Source organism: Myotis daubentonii, chromosome X (genome assembly GCF_963259705.1).
Source record: "Myotis daubentonii chromosome X, mMyoDau2.1, whole genome shotgun sequence".
In the NCBI taxonomy this organism is placed as follows: Eukaryota; Metazoa; Chordata; class Mammalia; order Chiroptera; family Vespertilionidae; genus Myotis; species Myotis daubentonii.
The window spans coordinates 129690870-129710706 of record NC_081861.1 but is presented as its reverse complement, the minus strand read 5'-3'; the positions used below and the strand labels follow the sequence as shown (position 1 = coordinate 129710706).

Genomic DNA, 19837 nt, shown 5'->3' with positions numbered 1-19837 from the left:
AGTTTTTGTCTCAAGAAAGGCACCTTACTCATAGATAGAGAGCAGGCAGACAGCTCTGGTAAGGGGTAGAGAGGTGGAGGGACTGAGCAAAAAAGAAAAGAGACAACTCATGGACATGTAGAATACAGTGTGGTGATTGTGGGGGTGGGGGTGGTTGGAGGTGGAAGAAGGCATAGAGAGGATAAATGGGGATGGAAGATGTAGAGACAGAGAAGCATCAATCAGATGCTCAAAACTCAGAGGGAAAGCAGGGGAGGGTGGGGGTGAGGGGGAAAGATCAACCAAAGGACTTGTATGCATGTATGTAAGCATAAGTGCTGGATGTGGACAACAGGGGGTGAGGGTGAGGGCAGGATTGGGGGATGAGGGGACATTGGGGGCATAAGGACACATTTGTAATATCTTATTCAATAAAGGAAAAACAATAAAAATAAAATAAAATAAAATAAAAAGTCTACTGAATCTCCTGAGTAATGAGTATCTTTTGTATGCTAATGAGATGACTAGGTAGAGGCCCCTAGATAACTTCAGGTTAGGGCCTGGTCACCAGAAGGATCAAGCCGTGATTAGAAGTTTAGATCTCTCTGTTCCTTCCCCCTACCCCTACCTCTGGGAAGGGGAGGGACTGGAGTTTGAGTTCAAACACCAATAGCTAATGATTTAATCAAGAGTGCCTACATAAGGAAACCTCCATAAAAATGCCTAAGCATCAGGGTTTGGGGAAGCTTCTGGGTTGGCAAACACATCAAGGTACTGGGACTGCTGGGAGCATCTGTTAACCGTGATGGTTCTGTTTGTTTAGAGAAAGCACATTCTAACTTGGCTGAGAGTTGTACGCCCTGGGACATGGGAGCTAACATCGGAATGCAGTCCATCCTCCTTTCCCAAGAACTGCCTATCGTTATGGAAAGATTTATAACCTTGTGGCTGAAACAATCTAATCCTGGAGGCACCCTCCCTTTGCAACCTCCCACCCCTATTGCCTATTCTAAGTGTCAGTTTTAATCTTCAGTGTGTGTGTGTGTGTGTGTGTGTGTGTGTGTGTGTGTGTGTGTGTGTGTGTGTTAAGATAAATTCCTAGAAATGTAATTGCTGTGTCATTATAATATGCTTGTTTACATGTTATCAAATTGGCCTCCAAAAAATTGTATCAGTATACATTGCTACCAGCAGTGTATGAGCAAGCTTAGTTTTCTCATGCTTTCATCAACATGGTATGTTAATTTTGGTCTTTGCTAATTTGAAAAATTGTTGTAAGTGTTGTTTTAATCTTCAGTTTTTATTATATGTAATGTGCATCTCTTCCCTTTTGCGGTTCCTAAGGTATATCCTTTATAATAAACTGATAGTGGTAACTAAAGCATTTTCCTGAGTTCTGTGAGTCATTCTAGGGAATTATTCAAACTTGAGGAAGGGATTGTGAGAACTCCCACTTTTTTAGCCATGTCAGACAGAAGTGCAGGTGGCCTGGGACCCAGGACTTGTGGCCTCTAAAGTGAGTGAAGTTTTGTGGGACTGAGCCCTTAAACCCGTGAAATTTGATGTGAATTCTGGATAGTGTTAGAATAGATTGTAGGGCACCCAGTTGGCGTCAGAGAATTGGTGTTGGAAAAGAGGCCATATATTTGGTGTCAGGGATACTTAACCCCAGTTTAAAAATGGAAACAAATGAAAATCTTCAAGAGACTGCTCAGCTCAACATTAAGTTATCATGTGGGAGAGCTGTAACTCAAAAGTCCTCTTAACCATATCTTGTTGTCCCCCTCTCCACACCTCCTTCTATCAGATAGATAGGGAAAGAATCTATCTATCTTTTATTTTAATATATTAAATTTTTATTATTTTTTAGTCCTGTGTTCATATTTCTTTTGAACTTAATTGAATGCTTTCATCAGTTAATGGCCTTGATGAAATTTCTTGTAATTTTGACTGCATTTTTTTGGTCAAAGTAATGTTACTTTCCCTTCTAAACTTAGCAGGACAAACAGCTGAAGTGTAAGATCTTTAGCTTGATTTTCTTCAGTTCTTTCTATATTTTAAATAGGACACAAATATCTCTATAAATAAAAATAATTTCCTCCCAACCCATTTGGAAAATATCCCAGACTTCCTCTTCATGCCTTGCAAAGTTGCTGCTGTCTAGTCATTATTACTATTTGTTTCCTCCCCCCACCCCCCTTAACATAAGTGTTCCTCCCAGGAATAGCTTGATCACCAGATGTTTGGCCAGTAGTATTCCTCTTATTCTGATTTTGCATTTTTTCTGAGATAGGCTAAAAGGTAATCACCCCATTCCTTCCCTTGTTCTAAGATGATTTTACTCAACTGTTCTTGAAACTTACCTTGGTAAGTGATTTGGGATCATAATGAAAAGAGAGAGGATATATTTTATGTATTTTATACTTGTCCCCAATGAATTGGCCTTTATTAATTGAGGATTTTGACACTTATTTCAGTTTGAGTGGTTATGGGTGTTTAGAAATGAAATTGTGGGACTTGAAAGCTAGAAGAGACCTCGGAGATCATCCCAACAGAGGAGCCTGATTTATAAAACCAACAGAGGAGCCTGATTTATAACTGAGAAAATGAAAGTTGTCAAGGTCAGTCATAAATCTGATACTTTGGCTTGGTGAAAGAAACCTAAGTTTCAAAATCTCTGATGTAAATCTAGAAACATCATAAGAAGCTTAATTTGTGACAGCATTAACACTGTTTAGCCTGGAAGCAACATTTGTGACTTTTCCAGATTATTGACAGTGTTTGAAATCTCTTGATGTTTTCAGGACCAATAAACTCTACCATGTACTTTTATACTTTTCACTTAGTGAATTTTTCAAACTTAAAAAAAAAATAGCAGCAAATCGAGGGAGCGGAGGGTGGACCTGAGGAGAGGAAGGTGGCCCAGCCTGAGCCACTCGGGGTTCAGGGTACGAGGCAGGCGGCTGGTGGACCTGAGTTTTGAAGAGCCGGCCTTGTGAAATTATCGGCTGGGACACGGCTAACTTCTCATGCTGCTGCAGCCAAGAGATCATGGACACCTGCCAGCAAAGCCTTCATTGCAGGTAGGGCAGCCACGTGGATCATTCTGGCCAATGAGATGAAGATAGAAGTTCCTATGGAGGGTCCACTTCCTCAGATGAAATGGCAGTCTCCTGAGAAGGCTTTGCCTTTTACCTTCACCTTCTTTCTGCCTGGAATAGAGATGTAATTCCTGGTGCCATCTTGATGCCATGAGGACCAAAATCACATGCTCAGGAGTGCAGAGTGAAACGCCAGAGTAGCTGGGTCCCTGATGTTCTCCTTGAGCAGCCACACTGGCCCATAATCTCTTGTGGGCGGGGGGAACTCTCCTATTTGGTGAAGCCACCGTATTGGGTTTCTATTATATACAGTCAAATGCAAGCCATTATCAATACATTCAGGCCTCCTAATGTTCGTACCATTATCATCTGTAGTGCCCTGTGTGCCAGGCACTGAACTAACAATGCCTCACACTCATTGTCTTATTGCATCCTCACCATCCTAGAATTATCATCATGTTACAGAAAGGGAAATTAGGGCTCTGAGGTGTTAAGCTAGGAGAGGGGCAGAGTCAAGGTTGTGGGTTTGATCCCTAGTTAGGGCACATACAAGAAGCAACCAATGAATGCATAAATAAGTGGAACAACAAAACGATGTTTCTCTCTCTCTTTTTCTCTTTCAAATCAATAAAAAGAAAATCTCTAATTTTTCTAAAAAAAAATAGCAGTAAACCTCAGTGTACAAAACATATATAAGTGGTATTAAATTAGAATGCAATTTTAAGTAGAATTTTGATTTATTGGATAATAAATTAGAAAATTTAAGTTTGTTAATTGCTGTATTAGAGTATATACATATTTCACTTCCAAGTCTAGCTTAAAACAATTGAATGGATGTACCATAATTCATTTTATCAGGCCCCTTATGATGCATATTTAGGTTGTTTCTTTTTTCAAAATTTTTTAAATTGATTTCAGAGAAGAAGGGAGAGGGAGAGAGAGAGAGAAACATCAGTGATGAGAGAGAATCATTGATCAGCTGCCTCCTGCACTCCCCACACTGGGGATTAAGCCTGCAGCCAACTGGGAATGGAACCGTGACCTCCCGGTTCATAGGTCGACAGATGCTCAACCACTGAGCCACACTGGATGGGTTCTCTTGCTTCTTTTAAGATTCACTCTTTGTCTTTTAACCTTTGGCATTTTAATTATGATGTGTCTTTGTGTGGGCTTCTTTGGGCTCATCTTGTTTGGGACTCTCTGTTTCTGGGATTGTATTTATGTGTACTTCACCAGGTTAGGGAAGTTTTCTGTCATTTTTTTTCAAATAGTTTTTCAATTTCTTGCTCTCTCTCTTCTCCTTTTGGTACCCCTATGATGTGAATGTTAGTACACTTGATTTTCCAGAGGCCACTTAAACTACACTCATTTTTTAAATTATTTTTTCTTTTTGCAGCTTTAATTGGATGTTTTCTGCTAACTTATCTTCTAAATCACATATTCAGTCCTCCACTTCATCTAATCTACTGTTGATTCCCTCTAATGTATTATTCATTTCAATTATTGTAGTCTTCATTTCTGACTGGTCCTTTTTTATGTTTTCTATTTCTCTTTGTATGTTTTCTATCTCTTTGTTGAAGTTCTCACTGAGATCATTGACTATCCTTATACCCAGTATTTTGAACTCTGTATCTGATAGTTTGCTTGTCTCCATTTTGTTTAGTTCTTTTTCTGGAGTTTTCTTCTGTTCTTTCATTTTGAACATGCTTATTTTTCTCATTTTGGCTTCCTCTCTGTATTTTTTTTTGTATGTATTATGTAGAGCTGCTATACCTCCCCATCTTGGTAGGGTGGCCTTATGTAGTAGGTATCCTGTGGGGCCCAGTGGTACAGACTCCCTAGTCACCTGAACTGGGTGGTCTTGGTGTGTCCCTTGTTTGAGTTGTGTCTGCTCTCCTGTTGTAATTGAGGCTTAAATGCTGTTGTGAGGGATTGACCCTCAGACTGGTTGGTTTTGAGGACTGGCCATGACTTCAGTGGAGGAGTTGTTATGCAGGGGCTGTCCCTATATAGCAAGATTGGCTATAGTGGGGCTCTGGTGTTTTCTGAGTTTGCCCTTTGAGTGTGTCATTTGTTCAGGTGGTTGGATGATGCTCTGGTGTGTCTGAAGTTGGCAACTGGATGTATTGGTTCTTGGGCTTCTTGGGAAGTTCAGGCCAAGGTAAGCCACTTACTATGCCCTACCTGGGGCCAACTGGTATGAGCTACAAAGTGATCTTCAGATGTCTTGGACTTAAGTTCTTTCTATCATTATTTATCTGAAGACTAGGGGCCTGGTACATGAAATTTGTGCATGATGCGGTGGGGTGGAGTCCCCTCAGCCCAACGTGCACCCTCTGTCACGTTCCAGAACCCCGGCTGTTCCAGGCTTAGGCACGGGCCTACAGGCTCGGGGTATTCTGGCTCCCGAGGACACCTGTCCCAGGGACATAGGCCTTTTGGTGCTGGCACACGTGCAAGCGGCCGCAGAGCGAGAACCTCCGCCTGTGCCTGCACACACACTCCAGTGGGGCGGGAGCTTCCCCCGCGTCGCCATGGCAACATGGGGAGGGAAGCTCCAGGCCCCCCCCCCCAGCTTCCAGGCGCCTGCGTGTGCGTGCCAGCCAGGTGGGAGCTTCCACAGCATCCGCACACGCTGCCCCGCCCCTGGTTTCCTGGCGCCCGCATGCACGCAAGTGGCCGCAGTGCGGGGGAAGCTCCCTCCCTGACCCCGTCTCCTCGGCGGAGCTTTCCCCACGTTACCATGGTGACACAGGGGAAGCTCCAGCCCTGACCCTGGCTCCCAGGCATCCGCGCACACTGCCCTGTCCCGGTTCCTCAGCACCAGTGTGCGCGCAAGTGGCCGTGGGGCCAGAACTTCCCCAGCATTGCCATGGTGATGTGGGGGAAGTACCTGCCCTACCCTGGCTGCCCAGTGCCTGTGAATGCAAATTAACCCACCAGCTTTGTCAGGTTAATTTGCATACTCACTCTGATTGGCTGGTGAGCATAGTGGAGGGATGGTTAATTTACATGTTTCTATTTTATTATATAGGATTATTTTATTTGGAGCAGAGGATAATAACTCAGGCCACATATTTTTATGTACATCAACCCTGCAAAATCTTAGGTGGTCCACAACTTCTGTTAAATTTATTTTAACACATTGCGTACTACTCAGGAATTTTCTCGTGTTTCGCACGCCATCTGTTAATGACCGCTCACGAGTGTTCTCGTTTTTCACGCGCCATCTGTTATGGAACTTAGATGACAACACACTGTCTTCTCCTAGCATGGAAAGACAAACGGGTTGTCCGAATGATATCAACGATCCATGACACTTCTGTCTCGACAACAGGAAAAAAAAATAGAAAAACGGGAGAGAATATTGTAAAACCTACCTGCATCAAGGAATACAGTGCCCACATGAAAGGCATTGACCGTGCGGATCAATTCCTTTCGTGTTGTTCAATTCTAAGGAAAACGATGAAATGGACAAAAAAAGTAGTGCTGTACCTTATAAACTGTGGACTTTTCAATTCATTTAGAGTGTACAACATCCTCAATCCACAAGCAAAAGTGAAGTATAAACAGTTTTTGCTATCGGTGTTGAGAGACTGGATAATGGATGACAATAATGAAGGCTCTCCGGAACCAGAGACAAATCTGTCCAGCCCTTCCCCTGGGGGTGCAAGTAGAGTACCTCATAAAGATCCACCCAAAAGGTTGTCAGGTGATATGAAGCAGCATGAACCTACGTGTATTCCAGCGAGTGGAAAGAAAAAATTTCCTACGAGAGCCTGCAGAGTTTGTGCCGCCCATGGAAAAAGGAGCGAATCTAGATACTTATGTAAATTTTGTTTGGTCCCTCTTCATAGAGGAAAATGTTTTACGCAGTACCATACGTTAAAAAAGTGCTAGGAACTTTAATTGTTTAATTGTTTTTGTAAATAAAAATGTTATAATTATTGAAAAACAACACCTAAAGTGCATTATGATCTGTAGTTATGATGATTTAAATAACGTCCAGTTTGCCCAAAAACGTGCGGTCCCTGGCGTATGTCTTAGAGATTTCTATGCGGTGCACAATGTGTTAAATTTAGTTATTTAGAATTTGGAGATCAAAACAAATTTTCCCATAGAAACCATGAAAAAGTTGATACTTACATTTTCATGCAGGTGCTTTCAAAATCTTTTAAACCAAAGTCTATCTTAAATGGTACAGTATTAATATGAATCTTGAATTTCTCTGATCCCAATGTAGCACTGAAGGGAAGCAGAGTTTTATACCTCAAAATATATATTTTGCAAGATTGATTTTAGGCTAGTTATTAAGTAGCAAAAGACTCAGGAAAAACTTTGACCTCTTCCTTAACCGCCTAAAAGGAATTTAGAAAGAGAACCTGGTCCAGGAATGGAGATAGAATCAGATAACTAGTTTAATATAAACTAGTGTGTGACAGACAGGGAAGTCCATTTGTTCCAAGTCTTCTCTGTGTCCCATTGTTAAAGATGGCCCAGCAAACATTTATTTACAATACATTTGCTTTTCCATGTTCATGTGAGTTGTCTTCCTCCCCTTTGAAGTCCCAAACCACTATTCCTCTACCCTTCTCCTCATTTCCAAAATCACATAAAAGCCTCAATTGCCCAATCTGTCTGGGGGTCTCATTATGGCACTGCCAAATGTGCATTTTCTCTTGTTAATCTGTTTCTGTTAATTTGATGATTAACCCAGCTAGGATAATTTAGGTGGGAGGAAAATTAGATTTTTAGCCTCCACAGCTCTTTTTTTCCAATCTGAACCCTGAGACCCTCAAATTCTCAGGAAGGGCTGGGAGTTGAATATGGTTGGCAGTGCCTAGAGAAATATCAAGTAGCTGGATAAGAGATACATTGCGTTGGTGTTAGATTTACTTCTTTGTGGAAGGATTCTAAAGATAAAGGGTGTGAAGGCAATTTACATGTTTGATAGTTTGAAATTTTTATGCTATTAAACTGTGTGTATGCTATACATGATAGTTAAATATCAGTTTGATTTAATCATGGGAACTGAATTGGAGAATATATCCTCCTATATAATAAAAGGCTAATGTGCAAATTGTCCCCTCAGGAGTTCGACTGCTCACTATGACATGTGCTGACCACCAGGGGGTGACGCGGAACGAAGGAAGGCCCCGGCCTTTGTATCTTAGTATATTCTTATGAGGCCCCATATCTATGTAAATTTGGCATCCAGCAGCTGGGGGAAGGAAGGCCCTGATTGGCCCTGATCGCGAGCCAGGCCTAGGGACCCTACCCATGCACAGATTTTGTGCACCATGCCTCTAATTTATAAATAAAAAATCCCCACTATTGGGGGAATAAAGCATAATGAATATCCTATTGGTTATTGGTCAGGTGGTTGCATCCAGGAAGAAAACAAGTGGGACCCTGGCTGGTATGGCTCAGTTGGTTGGAATGTCTCCCTATACACTGAAAGACTGTGGGTTTGATTTCTGATCAGGGCATAGGCCTAGGTTGTGGTTCCATCCCCATTTGGGGCACATAGGAGGGGCAGCTGATAGATGTTTCTCTCTCACATCAATGTCTCTCTCTTCCTCCTTTCTTCCCTCCCCCACTCCCTCCCTCCCTCCCTCCTTCTCTCCTTCTTTCTCTGAAATCAATAAGCATGCCCTTGGGTGAGGATTTTAAAAAAAGCAAGCAAATGGGAGTGCATTATCTCTCATTTGTATGTATAAAAACAATACCAGAAACAAAAACAAAACTCAACTGATTTTTGTACTCTCTTTTGGAAGAGGAAAAGATCCATTGAGATGAAGATTATTATTTCAGCAACAAAGGAAACATTCAAGGCTCAGGCATCTCTTAAATTTAGTACTAATGATATATGAAATAAATTATAAGCTTTATGTTTCTGCCAGTTCTTGTAGGTAGATACCTGCTTACTTGCCAATGCAGAGGCAAGATTACTTATTTTTAGGTGTGTTTCTCAGTGTAAGACAAATTTGCTTTAAAATGCATTCTTTTATTTATGAAATTAGTGGTTAGTAATAAAAAACTCAAATGATTTTTTTTAATCCTCACCGGAAGATATTTTTCCATTGATTTTTAGAGAGTGAAAGAGAGAAATATCGATGTGAGAGAAACACATCTATTGGTTGCCTCCTGTATGCTCCCTGACCAGGGCCTGGGCTGGGGAGGAGCCTGCAACTGAGGTATGTGCCTTTGGCCTGAATCTAACCTAGGGTGATGCTCTATCCACTGAACCAAACCAGCTAGGACAAAACACAAATGATTTTTGAGAGATTCTTAGATCTTTGCTTTGGAAGGGACCATAGAGCACATCTAGTTTAGTATAGGACTCTTTCTATCAAGGCCAAACTGCATCCAGTGGTCTCTTCCTGTTCTCTCTTGGTCCTCTTGTCTGCTGTGCTTCAGATTACAGATCTTCTCTGTCCTTGAATTTATCAAGTTCTGTATGGCTCTTTGTACTGCCTCAAATGCTCTTTTCACATCCTTGTTCCATGGCTTGCTTCTTTACATTAAACAGATTTCACTCAAATCTTACTCCTCAGACAGGCCTTTCCCAGACCATCCTATCTAAAGGACCCCTCCTCAATTGCCATAACTTTCGACCATAAGACTGTTTTTTTCCTTTATAATCCTTGTCACTGCTGTAGGGGTAGAAAATTTTTCTCTTCTAGGTTCTTTGGCTGATCTAAATAATTATATTGACATAAGACAGATTAACAGAAGAAAAACAAATTTACATAGATATGGGGCCTCAAGAATATACTAAGATACAAAGAGCAGCCAGGTAACTGAAGCTTATATAACATCCTTAGCTAGGGAAAGAGATAAGGGTCTGGCATACAAAGTGGGGAAGGTGTTTTACAGGAAGGCCAGAGAAGATTTTTGGAAAACAAAGGTTGCTTTGTTATGCAGGTGAAAAAGTGTGTGGTAACAGCTCTCTTCCTGGTACAGGCCCCATTTCCCTTATAAATTTAGGCAGTTGAGGGGGGAGGTAAAGAGCTTTTCTTCAATATGTTGAGTTTTTATTGCCTTTAACTCAAAATAGTGCTTATGCCAAAGAGGCATATTTTGGGATAGCAAATCTGCTCACTGTCTGGAATGATCATGTTTGCCTGTCTCCCCTCAGTAGGCTCCATGAGAGCAGGGACCATGTCTGTGTTGTTCACTGCTGTATTCCAAAGCTCTATAAATGGACTGGTCCACTATAAGTATCTGACAGATATTTATAAAATGAATGACTAACCATTAGTGGTTCATTGTTGTCAAATCACTGCTGTGCTGAAATCTGTCTCCTTTCACTTCTATCACTGATCTTAGTTCTTCCCTCTGAAATAATTCAAATTATTATTACCTGCTCTACTCCCTCTTTTGCAAAGTCTTCAGGCATTTGGATGTCAATCATCTCTCATTGAGGCCCAACTCACCTAGTTTCGTCACCAGCTCCTTATGGGCATAGTCAGCATCCATTTATCCATCACAGGGAGTTTTTGGTTTTGTTGTTGATACCCAGCACTAGACACAGTACATTTTGTGGAGTCTGAGCCTCAGAGAGAGATAGTTTAGTTAAACTTTTTTGGCAATGTTTATCTTTTACTTCCATATAAGTGATCAAGGAACTGTAACCAGACAACCAAGGGGTCCGGGCTGCCTGTCACTACATGAGCCAATGAAGCAGGGATAGGCTTGAATTATATGAGTGTTTATTCCAGTAATGCCGGCAGGATGGGAGGGCAGCAGGTCATCCACAAAAATCTGCTCTATCTCGCCCCATAAGCCAGCTGCTTATATTTGGTAGAAGGACAAAGATTATGTGGGAAAGTAGGGATTACAGGTATGGGAAAGTAGGCACAGGATAACCATTGCAGGTTACAAGTCATATGGTGGGGGGGCATTGCAGAGGGTGGGTACCTATGGGCACCCCTGGACCAGATTACAGGCAATAGGGGCTGGAGGTTATAAAGAGCAGGTGCCTCCAGAACTAGATTGCTTCATCCACGAGGTTGTAAATCTTTCCATAATGATAAGTAGTTCTCAGGACAAGAGGATGGACTGCATTCTGGTGTTAGCTTCCCTGTCCCAGGGCGTATAACTCCCAGCCAGGTTAGAATGTGTTTTCTCTAATCAGAACAGAATTGTCACGGTTAACAGAACATGATTAATATTTCCTATAATTATAGCTGGTCCCCAATATTCTATTTCTGCCCCTAATATAACTATTTATATATGATGTCATTGTCAGAATTACTGTTAGAGTTCTTAAAAATTTGTTTTATTGTGGAGTATAACAGCATAGAAATATAGAAAATATAAATATACACTCTAATTAATGTCTATTTATCTGTTACTCAAGTCAAGAAATAGAACATTATCATGGTCCCAGAAAGCCGTCTTATTGACACAGGCATCTCAGTGGTCGGGGGACCCGAAAGTCCACCACCCACTCTGGGTTCTTGGCTTTGCCAAGGAAAGAATTCAAACTTGAGCTAGCATAGAGTTGAAAGTAAAAGTGAGTTCATTAGTGAAGCAGTAAGAGAATGGGCTACTCTACAGACAGAGCAGCCACCCCCCCCCCCTTTAGCAGAATTTGCTTCCTTTATCGAGGTTTATTAAATTGGGATGGGAGTAGGTATTCAATAAAGGGGGAGATATTCAGGATCTTCTCTAGAAAGGGGTGGAGATTTTTCAGAGGACCTCCATTAGCCATTTGTATCCTTTCATGGGCTTTCCATTTCAGATCATGGTGGCATGGGGTGTGTTGTTTAGCATGCTAATGTATTACAATGAGTATATAATGAAGCTAAGGGTTACATTTAAGAGAAATTAGTTGCCAAGTTGGATTGAGCAGTCACTGCCTGTTTTAAGTAATAAATCTGGTGGGTGGTGATCTTCCTTCTTGATAGTTCCTATAGCTTTTATCAATTGCAGCTTGCCACATACCCAATCTCATTAAGTATCTCTTCTCAATCTCAATTCCTCTCTGGGAATAATTAATATCCTGATTTTTAGAAGAAACACTTCCTTGGTCACTTATTTTTTGAATAGATTTACTACTTATTTTTAAAATAGATTTACCACTTACATATGCATCCCCTAACAATGTAGTTCAGCTTTCATTGATTGGCTGCCTCCTGCATGCCCCACACTGGGGATCGAGCCCACAACCCAGGCATATGCCCTGACTGGGAATCGAACCATGACCTCTGGTTCATAGGAAGCCAGCTGGGCCTCCAATTTAAATTCTTTAAGGGAGAAGTAAAAGCTTCTTGTGAGCCTTCAGGGTCTCCACTGCCTTCAGCTCAAAATAACCCACAGGCCAAAGTAGCACATCTTGGGGATGCCTGTTCTGAACCCCTTCATGTGTTTTTTATTTCATGAATTTCTGCTCTTATTTAATTCTTTATATTTTCTTTCCATTTATTTTTATGTTCTTTTTTTAAAATATATTTTATTGATTTTTTACAGAGAGGAAGGGAGAGAGATAGAGAGTTAGAAACATCGATGAGAGAGAAACATCGATCAGCTGCCTCCTGCACACTCCCCACTGGGGATATGCCCGCAACCCAGGTACATGCCCTTGACCGGAATCAAACCTGGGACCCCTCAGTCCGCAAGCCGACGCTCTATCCACTGAGCCAAACCGGTTTCGGCTATGTTCTTTTTTTAAGCTCTTGAGATTCCTGCTTTGTTTATTAATCTTCTAAGAAATATTTTCTGTTATACGCATAATAAGGCTCTCAGTTGCCCCCAAGCATAACTTTAGCTTCTTCCCATAAATTTGTATTTTTAAATGTCTTTTATGATTTCTTCTTTGACTGATTTATAGATTAGTTTAAAACTGTACTAATTTACAGACATAGGAACATTTAAAAATTATTTCTTTCATTGATTTTTTGCATACTTGAATTGTGGAGAAGAGAGAGAACATCCTGGCACTTCAATCCTTGTCATTTGGTTTGTATTGCATTATGGCCTAGAACAATATCAGTCTTTTAAAATGTTCTGTGTGCACTTGGAGAAAAAAAAAGATACTCTATATTTTTTGCTGCAGTTTATATGTTCATTTGGTCAAGTTTTTAAAATCTTCTATATCCTGATATTTTTCTCTTTTAACTGCTGAATTCCTTTGCTGTTATTCTAACTTGCAGTTCTAGAATTCTAATTTATTTTTTCCAATGTGTTCTTTTATCTTTTAGTCCTTCAAGTCCTGTCAAAATGTTCAAACCTTGAGTTTTTATTAATTCAACATTATAGTTGTTTTATAGGCTATTCCTGATAATTTCTAACATTACAAACATTTCTGGGTCATTTTCTGCTTTAGTTGTTCCTATTGGTTCTTGTTAGTGGTATTTTATTACCTTGTGTATCTGGCTATTATGTACTGCACAATGTAAAGGAGAAATCTGTAGCATATTGTGAGGCCTAGATTGGTGCTATCTTCTGCAGAGTCTTGCTTTTTTTTTGCACCCTCACCCCACCCTTCCCACTTGCTTCAACCAGATAGCTGGTGGCACCACCAATCTGAATGTTAGACCAACTCAATACAACAATCCAAGGTACACTTAGAGGTTTACTTAGGTCACCCAGATGACATAAAGCTATCATTCAAGTCTGCTCAAGGGCTGATTTCTTTCTGGTTTCCTCTATCCTGGGAGTATAGCTCTTCAGGGTTTCTATTTCAAGTGAGTGGTGTCTTATCAGACTTCCTCCTTTTGAAACGCTCTTGCCTTTGACATTTTTTGCCCATGGATTTATAAGGGTTTTAAGAACAAGCTGTCTTTTCCCCTCATTTGTTTTCCTGGGCCTTCAAGTGCCAGAATCCCAAAACCATTTTGAGTGTTTGGACTACCTCTCTGGGTTCTATTCTTTTGCCTTTATTTCAGCCAGGTAATTCTTCTTTACAATCTTGTTAAATCTTTGGGATCTTAGGGCTATTTTAAAAAAGTATTTTCTTCAGAATGTTTATTTATCTTCAAAGGGACATTTCATCCAGGTTTTTATACCTTAAAAATTAATCAATTTTATTCATATAAAATTGTAGTTGTTGGCATAAGAACGTCCAAATCTATAGAAAAGTTTTATATGAATTTATTTGAGCCAAAATTTTGAGTACATGCTCAGAAGCAAGATCTCAACAGATTGAGAAAATGCTCCAGATAATGGTAGTTTTGAAGTTCATTTTATACACGTAGAATCAAAGGAGAAGACATAAAGGGGTTACATGGAATCCATTGGTGGTAGATTAAGGAGGTGGAATAAAGCAAAGTGGGGAAATATCTGGGATTGGATAAAAAGCAAAATGGAGAAACATTTATTTTATATTGGTGGGTACAGGACAGTTAACATTTACAGTACTTAGAGATGTGATGTAACAAGGAGAAGTCTTGTAGTCTTGTGCTGTGGTGCCAGTGGTTGTGCCTTCCAGGGGTCTGGAAAAGAAAATTATTCAAAGATATGTTATTCTAGATATATAAGAACAATGGGCGAGGCTCACTGAAGGTAAAGATTGACTTTTGCTAAGGAAACTATAGGCCTGGGATGACTTTCAGTCCCTGAGCTTGTCAGACCTGCCAGGTAGCTCCCTAAGCTTGTGGGCTCTACTATGTTGCCCCCTTTTTGTTTACATAGTTAAATTCAATTTGGCATATTTTTTTTCCCCTCAGTGTGAATATTAGTAGTTAAAAAACTGTTCTTGACACCTATATTGTGTATCTACTCACACATTTAAATTCTGATTCCCAGTTTTCATTATTCAGTTTTGATTTCCACAGGGAATAGGTGGGACCAAATGTTCTTTAGTATACTTACATACAGAACTTTTGGGGTGCTGAATCTTCTTAGTGGGAATGATTTAATCTTTATCTCTAATTTCCTTTGAAATATACCATTATTGGCAGAGAATGGAATATTTACATGTTTCCTGGGTGTTCTTCCAAATCAGTCACAGAAAATGAAAGAATGATTCATTCTCAAGTATTCTATCTTTTACCTGGAATGTGACTGACTTTGATTTTCATATGGGTAGCACCTTGTTATTGATATTTTACCTCAGATGTCATCTTTTTAGAAAGACCTCTTTGAATAATCACTCCTTCTTTCCCTTTTATAACATGTACCAGTATCTGGTAATATTCTTATATATATATTTGATTTTTTACAGAGAGGAAGGGAGAGAGATAGAGAGCCAGAAACATCGATGAGAGAGAAACATCGATCAGCTGCCTCCTGCACACTCCCTACGGGGGATATGCCCGCAACCAAGGTACATGCCCTTGATCGGAATCGAACCTGGGACCCTTCAGTCCGCAGGCCGACGCTCTATACACTGAGCCAAACTGGGTAGGCTCTGATAATATTCTTACATTTTTCCTTCCTCAGCAAAATCTAAATCTCCATGAGGGCATATATTGTTCACTACTGTCTTGTGTGTCTTATTTATCTATTTCCTGAAACATGTTAGTCAGTAATTGTTTGTTTAATAAATGAATGAATAAAATATTTATTAATTTCTTCTGAAATTGACATCATTTTATCTAAATATCCCAGTCACCTTTTAAAATTTATGATTTCATTACATTAAATGTTTCTAAAATAATAGCGTCTGCTTTCTCTTGCCTTATTTCAAAAGTGGGGGTTTTTTGGGTAAATATTGAATGAAAAATCAGTTAATAAGAATCTGGCCGGAACCGGTTTGGCTCAGTGGATAGAGCGTCAGCCTGTGGACTGAGAGGTCCCGGGTTCGATCCCGGTCAAGGGCATGTGCCTGGGTTGCGGGCACATCCCCGGTGGGGGATGTGCAAAAGGCAGCTGATCGATGTTTCTCTCTCATCGATGTTTCTAACTCTATCTCTCTCCCTTCCTCTCTGTGAAAAATCAATAAAATGTATTAAAAAAAAAAGAATCTGACCTACAATAAATGTTAGAGTGATGAAGAGATACTTAGGATTAGGAACAACTCTGACTTTCTTGTTATATGTGTGGCTGGAGTGTAGCAAACCAAGAGAGAACTAGTCACAGATGCTGTTAGAGGAGGGCAGGTTAAGGCCTTGTGGCTTATGTGGACTTGGACTTAACACTCTTAATGATAAGGGAGACCATTGGAAAGTTTTGAGTAGAGAAGTGACATGATCTGACTTATCCTAAAGACTTTTGTGTAGAAAACAAACTGAATTCAGTGGGAGTTGACAGTGGAGCTATAGGGATATTAAAGTCAGTATAGTCTGCTGCTGGGTGCTCACATCAGTTTCATTGGCTAATTTGTCTATATGTGTGCCAGGAGCATCCCTTCTTACCTTCTGTAGCTCAGTTCTAACCCTCAATATATTAGGTAGGGCATACTGCCAGATCATAACCTCAAGGCTGAGCCTTCTTACTTTTCTTCTCAGGCAGGTGTGGACTGTACTTGGAACTCTGTGTTTTCACATATATTTTAGAAAACCCTGGGATTTTTATTGAGATTGCATTGACTATGTAGGTTAATATGGAGAGTATTGATTCTTCCTAGCTTAAAATTAGGATAACTCCATTTATTTTGGTCATCTTTATATATATATGTGTGTATATATATATATATATATATATATATATATATATATATATATATATTTGAATAAAGGCCTTGAATATATTTTATGTTAAATCCTAAACCACTTTTTTTGTTGTAAATGTGATTTTAAAAACTTAAATTTTGTTTCTTGTTGATGTTTACACAGCTGTTATTTGTATATTAAATTTATATTTAGCTACCTTGCTAACACAATAATTTTTAAATTCCTCTGAATTTTCTATGTAGATAATAATATCTGTAAATACTATTGTGTTTCCCTCTTTCCAATGCTATATATTTTATTCATTTGTTTTTTTCTTATTTTACTGAGCTGGCAAGAACCCACCAGGATAATGTTTAATGATAATATTAATAAGTATCAATTGTAAGACATTTTGTTAGGCTCTTAATTTTTAAAAGGACTGTGTCTAATATTTCACATTTAGAAATGATGTTGTAGGTTTTTGTCAGATACTTTTATCCATGATATGAACATTTTTAAAGCTGTTAGTTATGGCCATATTACTCTTTAGAAAGCTTGTCTCAGTTTATTCCTGCCATCAGTGTACTAGCTATAGGCACAATGCTGTACATCACATCCCTAGGACTTATTTCTTTTTTAACTAGAAGTTTGTACCTTTTGACCACTTTCACCGATTTCATAATTTCTTAAAACAAGAGCATTGTTTTACATAACCACTATACTATTATCAAAATAATCATTGACATAATATTATATAATCTGTAGACATTTAAATGTTATCAGTTACCCTTTATAGCAGTTTTTTTTCTTGTCCAAATTCCAATCCAAGATAATGCATTATATTTAGTTTTCATGACTCTTAATTTTTTTTTTTCTGGAACAGTTCCTCAGTCATTCTTTGTCTTTCATCACATAGACATTTTTAAAGAATACAGGCCAGTTATCTGTATATATAAAAGCCTAATATGCTAAGTGTTTGATGGTTTGTCGACCGCTCAACCAGTCGCTATGACGTGCACTGACCACCCAGGGGCAGACACTCCGATTGGTAGGTTAGCTTGCTGCTGGAGTCCGGCCGATCAGGACTGGGTGAAATGGGCCAGACACACCCTGGAGCCAACCTCCTGCAGCCTTTCTCCAGCCTCTAAAATATTTCTTCTAATTAATTTCCTTTCAATGTTCACAAATTTGTGCATCGGGCCTCTAGTTTAGTAGAATGTCCTTAGTTTGGGCGTGTCTGCTGCTGTCTGCTTAGATTTAGGTTTTACCTTTTTAGAAGGAATGCCACAGGAGTATGTTGTGATGCATCCTATCAGGAGGCATATGGTGTTGATTTGTCCTATTACTAGCAGTGTTCATTTTGATCACTTAAAATAGTATCTGGCAAGATTCTTTACTATGAAATTACTATCTTCCCCTTTGTAATTGAAAGGTATCTTATAGGGAGCTACTTTGAGACTGGTTAATACTCTGTTTTCCATCAAATTTTCAACCACTAGTTTTATCATGTATTAATGATACTTGCCTAAAATAATTATAGTCAGGGCGGTTTGCCAAATGGTGATTTTTCTTATTTCTTCATCAAATTTATTATTTGGAATTATGCTCTAAGAAAAAGCTTTTTCTTCTCCCCCATTTATTTATGTCAGTAAGGATTGGTGCACTTTTTTATACTTCTATGGATTATAACCTACTACTATATTTATTTTGTTGCTCAAATGTTCCTCATTTCACCAGTGGGAGTCCTCAAGCTGACTCCTGTTTCCTTTAGACATGCCCCCATTATTCCTTGAGCATTTCCTTACTTTCTGCTGTAGCCTGGAAATCAGCCATTTCTCCTAGGAACCCTGGTTCCTTTTATTGGCACATTAGCTGTGTTCATGGCTCTTGGAGTGTCATTGCTTCCAGGCTCCCTCAACAGACAGAGCTAAGGAATATATATGTGTGTATATATATTTTATACTATATTTACACACACACTTATGTCTATTTCTACATCTCTCTATATTAAGAATGAGCTTATATGGTTAATTCTAATTCCCAACCTTCTCCCTTTTCTTTTTTTCTGTTCTTTCTTTCCTTTTTTTTTCTTTCTTAATCCTCACCTGAGGATATATTTTCCATTATTTTTACAGAGAGAGTAGAAAGGAGGGAGGGAAGGAGAGAGAGAAACATCGACATGAGAGAGACACATTGATTGGTTGCCTCCTGCATGCGCCTGGACTAGGGCCAGGGATTGAACCTGCAACCCAGGTACATGCCCTTGACCGGGAATCGAACCCCTGACCCTTTGGTGTGTGGGATGATGCTCTAACCACTGAACCATGCCAGCCAGGGCCTTCCCCCTTTTTATATTTGTAACTTCTGTTTATGAGAATAAGGAACCAAACTCTCATTATCCACAATACATATACTTACTTGCTTAGTCCTAGAATACATATAAAGAAGTTTCATATCTCTGTGTAAAACTACTACCTAAGTAGAATATAGTATGTATTTATATTTATTTTTTGTCTAAGCTCAAGGAGAGTATGGTATTTAAATATTGTTTTCAAGAATTACCTAGGGTTAATTTTTTTTCCTCTGGCCCTGTTCAGTGTGTTTGCATTACTCATTTCAAATACAGTTAACTACATTTGTTCATTTATGCTCCATTTTGGGTTCTTCCCTCCTATGATTATGTCTTTTTTTTGTATGTGAAACATTAATAAGGTTTTAAAAGAACTGTATAAAAATATAGGCTAGTTTATTTGATTACTGAAATAGAAAACTTATGACTTGTAATTGTTTGTTCTTTCAGGGAATCATTTAATACTTCACATTAGAAGAAATATGTGAAAGTTCCTGCCAACCTGTGAGAATTTCTTCCTTCGGCCATTTTTTTGTTCTACTTACTAGACAACTTTCTCAGAAGTTCTTTTTTGATGCCATGTTTTGTGGCTCGCATCAAAAGAGGAGTTTGTCTTCATGAAGATTCCTAACATTGGTAATGTGATGAATAAATTTGAGATCCTTGGGGTTGTAGGTGAAGGTAAGTTTAGCATTTCTTGAGTTTTTTTTTTTAGCAATATACAATTATACCTACCACCAAAAAAAGCAAATAATTCAGGTCCTACTAATTTAATCTGCATCAATTTAGATATGAACCTAAGAGCAAGATATTAAAAATAAAATTATTCTCAACTATTGGGTCTTATTCTCAAATGGAAAGTTGAA

At 39.2% G+C, this 19837-nt stretch overlaps 1 protein-coding gene across 3 annotated transcripts in view; it reads left to right on the top strand.

Moving 5' to 3' along the window:
* Positions 1-19837, top strand: part of CDKL5 (cyclin dependent kinase like 5) — a 188129-nt gene that overhangs the window by 46593 nt on the left and 121699 nt on the right. For all 3 annotated transcript variants that reach the window (XM_059679845.1, XM_059679844.1, XM_059679843.1), the window contains one exon: positions 19422-19652. In XM_059679845.1, the coding sequence (XP_059535828.1) occupies positions 19589-19652 (64 nt within the window). In that variant the 5' untranslated portion in view covers positions 19422-19588. The remainder of the gene's footprint in view (positions 1-19421; positions 19653-19837) is intronic.